General features: G+C 25.9%; 1 protein-coding gene across 4 annotated transcripts in view; it reads right to left on the bottom strand.

The window, feature by feature from the left end:
* The window catches only part of LOC107456091 (abnormal chemosensory protein 6), a 75,554-nt gene extending 67,596 nt beyond the window's left edge, over positions 1-7,958 (bottom strand). For 2 of the 4 annotated variants that reach the window (XM_043051136.2, XM_071187633.1), the window contains exon 1: positions 7,657-7,958. In XM_043051136.2, coding sequence (XP_042907070.1) covers positions 7,657-7,788 — 132 coding nt within the window. In that variant the 5' untranslated portion in view covers positions 7,789-7,958. The remainder of the gene's footprint in view (positions 1-7,656) is intronic. The other 2 variants (XM_071187635.1, XM_071187634.1) reach the window with 1 other exon arrangement.
* Positions 7,959-10,659: the final 2,701 nt, after the last annotated feature.

Consider the following 10,659-nt stretch of genomic DNA (forward strand, 5'->3'; position numbering starts at 1 on the left):
AACAAAACAAAACAATACATATATACATATATATAGATAGATAGATATTTGAGGAGAATATTATTAATCAAAATAAATTATTTACCTGACATGAATCCTATAAATAACATTAAAGCAGGAATAATCCAGTATGCTCAATAACAGAAAATTGTAGAAATGACAGAAAATAATCTAAACACTACAAAAAAAATATCCGTAAAAGAAGGAGCACAAAAATGGAAATTAAAAATGGACGCACTGACCAACATGGTAGCGTCATCAAGGGGGCTTTACCATGCCGTAAGTGTGGTAGCAAACCCCTGATATATGGTAATGCCCCCCCCCTGATGAAGCTGATATGTTGGTCAGTGCTTTCATTTCGAATTTCATTTTTGTGTTCTTTCTTTTGTGGATATTTTTCTTTAGCATAGTGTTTAGATGGTGCTTAAATTATTCACAATTTCTTGTCATTGTTGCTTTTCAGATTTTCCCTGCATACAAATTGATATTTTATTGGTTGAAATTTTATAAAGTAAGCTTTTTTCATCTTGAAGGAAGGAACATTAGACATTATTTTACAAATTAAACATTTAAACAAGAAAATACGAAGATTTTCGCAGAATAGAACGATAGATTATTTTCCGTTTATTCCATGTGAACAGTTGTTTCAATTTATTTAGCTATATTATATTTAACTTCCCATAATGTAAATGTAGAAAAATAATATTGTAATAGATAATTTTGTTAAGTTAATTTATTAATTGTTTGTTTTTTATGCAGATTTAAAAGTGCATTTTTTTAAAAATGAACCAGGCTAAAGGAAGTTGTCAATTTGATTTTTGTGGCTGTTGTCCATTTATTTTTTCATCATTATTTTCATAAATATTTCAGGCTATATAAAAATCATTCATTTTTTTTTCAACCCACCAACAAAATTGATGTATTTAGGGCCCATCTATTGGAAAGTATAATTTCGAAATTCACATAAAGACTAGTTCCTGTATATCATTGAAATTGTTTTTCTTTCATTGCAAAAAGAAAAAAAAAAGAATATTTAATTTTACAATAAAAGTTTAATAAACCATCAAATATAAAATTTAATTTATTGAATTTCAAAATGATATTTACGAACAATTTACTTAAAGATTTTGTTCATCATGCATTCTAAAAATATCGTGTTCAAAATAAATTAAAACGAATATTAATACATATTTAAAGTGTGTGATGAAATAAAATCTTATCTGACAAAAATAATTCTTTTCAATTTGTAGATAGAACTGAAGAGATAAATAACAAAAGTTTCATCTTATTTAATTCATACGGCATCGAATATTCATGTGGCTCTTCCTAGTCGACTTCACCACCGAAAGGCAGCTCCATTTGCCGCTTAGTGGCGCGACAGATTTCCGGTTCTATTTAGAGCTCTCGTGTCGATAGTAATGGGGAACAGAACGAAAACTTTGAGCGGGAAGGTAATCGGGGGATTCCGGGTGAGTCAGGGCGGTTCTTTACCGTAAAGAAGGTCGGTTAAAAATGAACTATTCTACCGCAGTTTTCACATGTGTTTTATATTAATACTTTTCAAATTATTCTGAATAAACATGCAAAATTACTAAACATAAAACCAATTTAAGTGTCAAAATAATTATTTTTAAATGATAATGTAATACCAAAAAGCGTTAAACTGCGTTCAAAACTTTAAAAATGTATTACATTTAAATTTTGTTTAATTTGTTAATTTCAGTTAAAGTTGTCAAAATGATTTTAGTTTAAAACCTTAGTTTAAAAACTTAGGTAGGCCAGGTAATAAAACAATAATTTGTACATTAATAAACTTTTAATATTTCAAATATTTCTGATCAATTTATGTAAGAATTAAACACCATTAATAGATGTACTTGTTTGTGGATAAATGCCTAACTTTCATTAACATTTATTTTTGAAAAAAAATCCGTACTTATTTTGGTTATCAATTTTATAATTATTTGAAAATATATAAAGAAAGAACATGAAATGTTGACTCAATTTAAAAACATAATAAAATGAAATTTCATATCTAGCACAATTTCAATACTCATAATTTCTTCGAATTTGAAAATAATCGTAGTTTTTCTGTAATATCAGTAATCAATCAAAATAATTAAGAAAATAAGTTCTTTCTTAATTAGTATTAAGAAAGAAATTCAATAAGCGAATACAAAAACTTTTTTTAATAAATTTTGTATTGGATTTAATTATTACATTGGTAAATATATGTAAATAAAATATATTCCCTTAGAAATTGCTTGATTTTTTTTTCTGCTCGCGCAACATGAATGAAAAAACAGGGTTTTTCTTCAAGACTTAATCTTTTACTAAGGTTTAATTTCATTAGAAAATCGATTTTTTAGTTTCGTCGTTGAAAAGAAAGGTATGCATTTGACTTCCAACAATAGAATTAAGAACAAAAACTTGAATGAAATTTTTAGTCCCCATCCTTCTTAAATTTGCTTAATATGGCTATTTTGGTGGAAAAGTTGACACCTTTGAATTCCTTTAAATATAATTATGTTAAAAAAGTTAAAAAATGTAATTCAAAAGCATCTTTATAAGAAAATTTAGCGACTTTTCTCTACCAATAATTAAACAAATTGCCGAAATTTGGCTGCTTATTTTAAAAACAAGACATTTTTAAATTTTAATTTTACACGAAAGTAGACGAGAACAACTATCAAAATAAATACAAAATATATGAGTGGAAATGCAAAGTCTTCATAATGGTCATTTTCGAGTCATTTGTGATGGCTAAAAAAAAACACGCAGAACACTTTTTTCCATGACTTCTTTGAAGATCATGAAATTCCATTGAGAAAACCTATTTTCTAATGCAAATATTTAATTTCAGAATAAAGAAGCAAAAAGGAAGAGAAGTTATCTGCTTCTGGCCAAACTGTAAGAGATTCAAGGTAGCTAAATAATTTTGTAGAAATAGTACAGATTCAAACTTGCGATTGGAATATTTTTTATAATAAATGGCACAATGAATTCTTTAATCTCTTTTTTCCTATACACACATAACACAAAGGAAAAATCCCTGTTGATACGAAATGATATATATTGATAAATGCTATTCAGATACAAAAATGCTAAATATCCGTGAAATACTAAATATATTTAAGCTTAAAATTTTGAATAAACTGAAATTTAATTAAAATAAGGGCAGAGGTAGATTTGCAAAAATCTTGTTAGGAAAAACGTGTTTTATGTTTCTGAGCGACTGTTTTAGGCATATAATCAGTAGTGGCGAATGCTATGCATATATATAATTTACATGAAGTTTAGTATGTAGTGTAAAAGAACAATTTAAAATTTACGCTTTATCAAATTACGTAAAACATGTAAGAAGTCATATTATTGTTTTCCTTTGAAAACATACGAATCAATTAAATAAATAGAGAAATTTGCATAAACTCCTCTTTTGCTTTATTTTTGTTGCAAAACGTTAAAATCTTGAATATTAAAAGAATCCGGGAAGATAATTAAATTTTAAACATAATTTTCGTATTATAAAAATAGTTATGATAAGTGCATGAAAATCAATTAAAAAAAGCAGATTTTTTTTTAAAATAAACACTTATTTTGAAAGGAAAATGTAAATAAAAAACTTATTTCACAAAAATACGTTTTTTCAATAAAACGCATTTCATAATTTAATATTAGAACATAATTAGTTATGAACTGTACCGTATTGTATTCTGACGTAACCATCCCCATATTGCAATTTATGTATTCTAAATTCTGCGAAATTTAATATTCTAAAAATTATTTATACAGTAGTGATTTTAATAAAAAAAAAATAAGTTTTTGATTACTTTAAAGCTAATGATTTTGCATTTGATTTTTTGAGTGATTGTTTTTTTCTGCGATTCACAGTATCAAATATTTAATTAAAGATATTCTCATAAATGTATATGCTCGATTATGCATACATAAAAATATTATAATGATTTCAAAATGATTTACAGTATTTCATCTCGTTTTTCAAGTAAAAAATTAGGATTTTTGAAATTTAAGTAGAAGTTTTAATTAGTTCGGTACATCGAATATAAAAAACCACTAAAAGTCTGTGCAGATATGAACATACTTAATTTTTATCTATTACCTACTTAAAATTATGCACTAACCAGCAAATTATTTCATTAGTAAATTATATCGTTCAGATTTCTTATAATTAACTATATGATATCTATTCTTACTTAATTTTTCATGAGTTCTGTGAAGCAAATTTATCCATTTTTCAAATGCTTAATAAATTAAGTCATTTTTGATTTGATACTTTGAATATTTGAGCTCAAATATTTTAGAGATTGTTTTATATACATCTATTATGCACGTCAAATTTTAAATATAATTTTCATTAAATATTTCAAAATTTTAAAATGCACAAACGTATCCCATCTTGAAGATTTCGTTCTGTCGAATACCTTCATGATTTCAATTGGTTAAGCCCACGGACTCCAAAGTATAAAGTTAACAACTTATAATTGAGTAAATGCGCCGATTTATAAATTCATTATTTAAAATTTATAAATGAAATCCCCTATTTAACTTACTCTAAGTAATTACTTAAAACTTTACATTAAATTTTGATTTTTTTTAAATCGAATTGCGTAAATATTTTTAGTACTATTTAATTAGTACTAAGTATATTGTTTCCATGTTATTTATATCCAAAAAAAATCAGAAAGTTAAAATTACGGTGACCATTTTTGATGTGATTACAAATAAGAGTTCTAAATTTATTTGAAATTTAGAGCGAATTTAAGGAAGATTGCTGAATGTAGTTGAAAGAATGCGGAATTTAGAGCAATGAGTAATTTTACACCTAGTAATTAGCTGTATCCCTAAGCTAGATGAAAAATTAAAAATGGTTTTTACTCATGAAATTTTCATGAAATAGCCCTTTTAAAATTAATACTTAATAATAATAATTCAGAAACCAAAAATATCATTTTATGTATTACTTTATCACATCTTATTTATTACATATATATTATGTATTACTCATATACATCACAAATTTAAAAGATGAGCTGAATAATTTAAAAGTTATTTGAAATATGAATCCAAGCTACTTTTTCTTTCTTAAATGAGGAAACTAGTTCTTTTCAATCTACTGTTTTCTGTAGTATTTTATTATAAGGAAATGTTTAAATTTCAGAACTAATTATTTTATGAAGGACATAAAATTATTTTTGTATAAAAAAAACTATTCTTATTGCTTATTTGCTATTCCATTTACTTATACTTTTTATTCATAAATGGAAGCTACTTTAGATTTATTTTTTAAAAAATTGATCCAGCTATTTTGTTAGTCTTTTTCGTATCGGTTTTGAAAAATATAAATTTTAATACTTTAAAATATTGTTCTTAAAATAATAACTCAAATCTTATTCATGGCATTTCTTTAATCTTACACTAAATAAAATTTATTTAAGCCCCTGCATATTTTACTTCCTGAGGATTTACCTAGACGTTTCTGCTTTGATAAAAACGTCCTTAATACTTTAAACTTGAATTAAACAAATTTAATCACGTCAAAAATAACTTCGGTTTCTGTCAACTCTGTTTTTTAAACTCAAAGATAAGAGATGTAAATTCACTATCCCGAAAGGCTCCAATTTCTTTCTTTTTTGCAGTACACGCCATTTGTAAATAAGAATTCTTTTGCAATAGTAAAGCAAACCGCAACTCATTTTTACGATATAATTAAAATATATGTCAAGAGTTATTTATTCTTGAAATTTTATGCATAAAAAGCATTAAATTTTTGAAAATTAAATAATAATAATAATAATAATAATATTAAAAAAAAATTTCTTTAAGTTTTTCGCGTCAAAACTTTGAGCCTACTCATATATATTTTGACCTTTTCTAGTTGCTTTAGCAAGTAAATTTAGAATTTAACACATTATTGGTTATTTGTTAAGCAAATTGATTCAATGTTATAATATAATTATTAAAAATTAGGAGAGTTTGTACTGAAACATTTGAAATGCATAGATTTTCAACGTAAAAATAATTAGGAAAGAGATAAGAATATATAAGAAGTGTACATTTGTCCTTATAATTGAAATACATTTATTAAGAATTATAATGTTTAAATTCTCATTTTTGATAACTAAAAAAGTCCTTAATTTACACAAAGTAAATGTATTTAGATGAAATTTTTACAAAATCATTTTTACAACGATACTAAAAATATACGTTGTTACCCTGAATAAATTTTATATCAACATCATTAAAAAAAAAATTTATTGAAATTTTGCGTTTTGTTTCAACCAAAGAACTATTGAAATTCCAGCTAAAACTAAACTTAAAGAATAAAATAAATATTAACAAGCAAGATTAACATATTTTTTTAAAATTTTTATAACTTCGATAAATACTTATACTCTTAAATTATTTAATTGTATAAAGATAATGGTTTGAGGATATTTAAGAAAAGAAATAACTAGTGCATTTTAACAGAACATAGATGAATATATCTTTTGCAGATTTAATAACTCTAAAATATGCCCATTTTATATATTAAATCAAAATTGAAAATATTGGTTTAATAATTATGCTTAAATAATGTATTGGGAAAATGATAAATAAATACAAAACTGATATTTCAAACAATCTGATCTTACAAGAAAATTTATATTTTGCTTTAACTCATTTTTGTATTGATTAAAATCCTTTAAAATCCAGTTTGTGAAACTAAAGAATTCTTAAAAAAATTTCCTCAAATTTTAAACTTTTGCTTATTTTTAATGCTTAAAATTATTTTTTATACAATTTTAAATTCATTCTTAAAGAAACAGAAATATTACGTCCCATTCTTAAGCTTGGAGAAAACGAACCTTATAGAAAATAGTCATCTTTGAATGTAAATACTTAATGCCCCATATTCATATTTAATGCCTCTTCAGCGTAATTGCGCGAGAAATCTCAAACAAATATATTATTCAGTTGAGCGCCGTATTTGAACTTCAAATCTTACCAGCAGATCATTGTTTCTTTATCAGATATTAATATATTTAAAAATGTTTTCCATCATTTAAAACACTCAAAAAACCCCTCTTTTTCAGCACGACTGAAAAATTCTTACAGTGCAATTTCCTTTCAAGGTTATTTAATGCCATTGGTTTCTTGTTTACAATATATTTTATAAAATATTTTTTGGTGAAATTTTAATACCCGAAAACATGATTATTACAAATATTTATGGAGTGCAAAAAAATTTTAAGCATGTTTGTACTTAAAATAAATTTCGTGCAAGTAAAAATCAATTTTCATGCTGCATGATTAAAGCGTTAAAATAATCTATTTCAATTCCATTTTAAAAATACTAACAAATTAAAACATTCAAACTAGATTTCTCCCTTTTTCATCATGTCTTTAACTTTTCAAATTGAATAAAGCCTAATACCACAGGATATGCAATTGCTATTATTATCATTTCAAGAGGAACTTTTTAAATTACTATATTATAAAGTTAAAATTTACTTTTTGTTAATATTGCTAAAAATTTAACGTTTTTCGATGAAAAAAATAGTAGTTTGTTTGCTTTTTTTCTCACTTTTACATGAAATTTTGAATTGACTTATATGGTTGATAAAATTATGGTATTTAGCCTTGGAATTTACTTACCCCTGGGTTTCCCATACAGTGTCTCCGCATTGGATCCGCACTTCGATAGGTTGGTGAATACCGACCAGGAAAACAAGTCCCCGTCCCCGTATTAATCGGGGGCGGTAAAGGGACGTGTTGCTTTACATTCATGGCTGATGAAACACTCAGCCAATCTTCTTCGCAACACACCTCCCGTTTTGGGAATGCCAGATTAGTGCCAGCCAGAGCTAAGCCTAAAAACAGAGAATGCCGGAAAATATGGGAGGTTTTTGTGGGCGGATTCCGAAGACTGATTTGCTTGAAGCGAGGACTCCACTGGAGTTCGGTGTTCTCCCGGTGACGTCAGCTTATTTATGTACGCGCATGCGCATTTCAGATCTCTCCCGATGCTCCTTTAGCCTCTTCTCTGTCTTTATCAGCGATCAAGGGTAACAGTGGATTACATATTTATGCAGCGAGTTCGCGTTGTTAAAAGTGTGGTTTTTTTGTCTTTTGTTTTGTTCGGGGATAAAAATTAATAAGCGTTAGGATTTTAACGATTAGATGAAGAGGGTTTTTTTTTTATTTCCGCGTTCCTTCGTTTCTTTGAAAGAGAAGCGAGGTTTAAGATGATGATTTTGAACTATTCTAAAAATAGGATTAAATATAAGGCTGCAGAAAAGCAATTTAGTACTACTTTTCTTTTAATAATGTACAAAAAGATATAATTCATTTTTAAATAGAAAGTAAAAACTTGATTTATAAAGTGAGCTGGGGTTGATATTTTAATTAAAACAATATTTGTTTCAGTATCTCCGGACTTGCGTTTTCATTTACAAATATTATTTTATTAGGTTTGTATGCTCAAATTGTAACTCTGCAATCCAATATTCCTTAATTAATTGAATCAAGCGTATCATACTTGGTTTCTGAGAAAGAATAATTAAGTTTAGAAAGAAAATAATGGTTGCTTTTTGGGATTAAAAACGAATTATTTATTAAGACTTCGCTCTTAAAACTCGCTGAGTATTATTTTTAAAAACTCTTCTTTTCCTAATTAAATATCTTCTCTAAAAAACTATTAATTATAACTTTGTTTTTATAATGTTATTTTTCAACCTTTCTCAATATTTTCTTTTTATATACAAAGAAATTTTAGAAATATTTTGCGGTATGAAAGCTGCAAAATATATTACATTGACTATTAATGTAGTTCAAAATCTGAATCTTTTAGAAATTATCATGATTTCTGAAAAAATCTTTAAGAAAATTTAAACTATTAATGAAAGTATAAAATTTAATGTCATGTTACCTGTAATTTTTCTTGCCTTTATAAAATAAATTTTCTACCCTTACTTTTAAAACAAATTTGCGTGATATGTTCATGACTTCTGAAATACTCTAGAATTACCAATGATTCAATCGAAATATTAATACGACAGCTGATTCTTTAAAAAAAATTATTTGCTTATTATTTCATATATGCTAATAGATATAGACGAAATGTGCAAAATTACCTACTGAAAATAAATTTGACAAACCGTTTAAATCTCCTTTCTTCAAACAAAATTAAAATCATCATAAAAAAACTTACATTGTCTAAAATGGACTAATATATCGATCATGCATTGATATTTAAAGTTTATATTATAACTGAAATCCAGAATCGGTTTTATCCTAATTAGGAAGCAAATTGGTTAAAAAAAATCTAATAGACGTTAAAACGGTTGTTCAATTACCTATAACTTTTTAATCTAATTAGCTAAAATGTTTTGGTAAATAAATTACTCCTTTAAACCAATTGACTATTTAAGATATGTCTTTCGAACAATTTAAGTACAGTTCAGAGCGGAAAAAAGGCCTCAATGCAATATTAAATAAATTTATAAGAAAACAGAAACTAAAAAAGACGTATTTTTTTCCCTCAAAATGCATGCACTGTAAAATATTTCGAATCAAATTCTGCTATAAAGTCTAAACAATTTGGATGCATCATCCTTAAAATCTATTTTTACAGTAAAATGCTATACCATAATTTTTACGGTCATATTTATTTAATTAGAGTGACTCAGTGATTTTACGGTAATTATTACCATAGATTTATCAGATTTCTGTTTTACAACGAATTCTGGTAAAATGATTTTACTGTAAGAAGTTCTAGCACCCTGAGTGCCGGCAATTCTTATCGTAATTTGGTTCAGAATTTTTCACAGTGTATGCGGTTATAATTTCTCCTTAAAAAGGGGATACAAATTAAATTTCATTATTCCTAAAACGTGTGTTATCTATGTGTTATCGATTCGTTGTTTAAAATTCAGATTATGGTATCGAATTCAAAAATTATCAATCAAAAATCGATTTCTAATAAAAACACTTTTAGACTGAGTCATCAATTTTGATCAAATTTTAGATTTTCTTCATCGTTCTTCACTCTAGGCGAATGTGACAAAATTACTTTTCACCCCTGTAAAACTGTTTCCTATTAAAGAGACTCTCATTGCGGGTGAGTTGCGATTACATGGTTGTTATATGGTTGCTTATTGAGTATTGAATGAATTAGTAACTCTGATTTTTATTTGAATTGCTTTGAAACATATTGACTTTAAACATATTGTCACAGGTGATATTATTATTGATAATAACAAAGATGTTGAATTTTTACTTTGTAAGAGATTTTGTAGAGGAACTAAATATGGACCTCTTTCAAAGGATTAGTCAAGTACTACTTTCAATTTTTCATAAAGATATTGGTTATTTTATTATTAAAACTTCCCACTATACTCACTACATATCAATACATCTCTTTGTTGACTGGAAAGAGACAATACATTAAAAATTAAAACAACTTCTATTTGACAATTCTTTAATTAAATTCAGTATCTTCAAGTTTAAAACTTATTAGGCTTAGAATTCAAAGGGAAATATTCTAACCTTACGTCCTATAAGCATATTTTTGATTTTTTAAGAAAATTTAATCATAAATTTCATGCACAAATTTGTGAATTCCACATTAAAAATAATTTATACGTCTCAATTCAATAT

This window comes from Parasteatoda tepidariorum, chromosome X1 (assembly GCF_043381705.1).
Source record: "Parasteatoda tepidariorum isolate YZ-2023 chromosome X1, CAS_Ptep_4.0, whole genome shotgun sequence".
NCBI classification, from domain to species: Eukaryota; Metazoa; Arthropoda; class Arachnida; order Araneae; family Theridiidae; genus Parasteatoda; species Parasteatoda tepidariorum.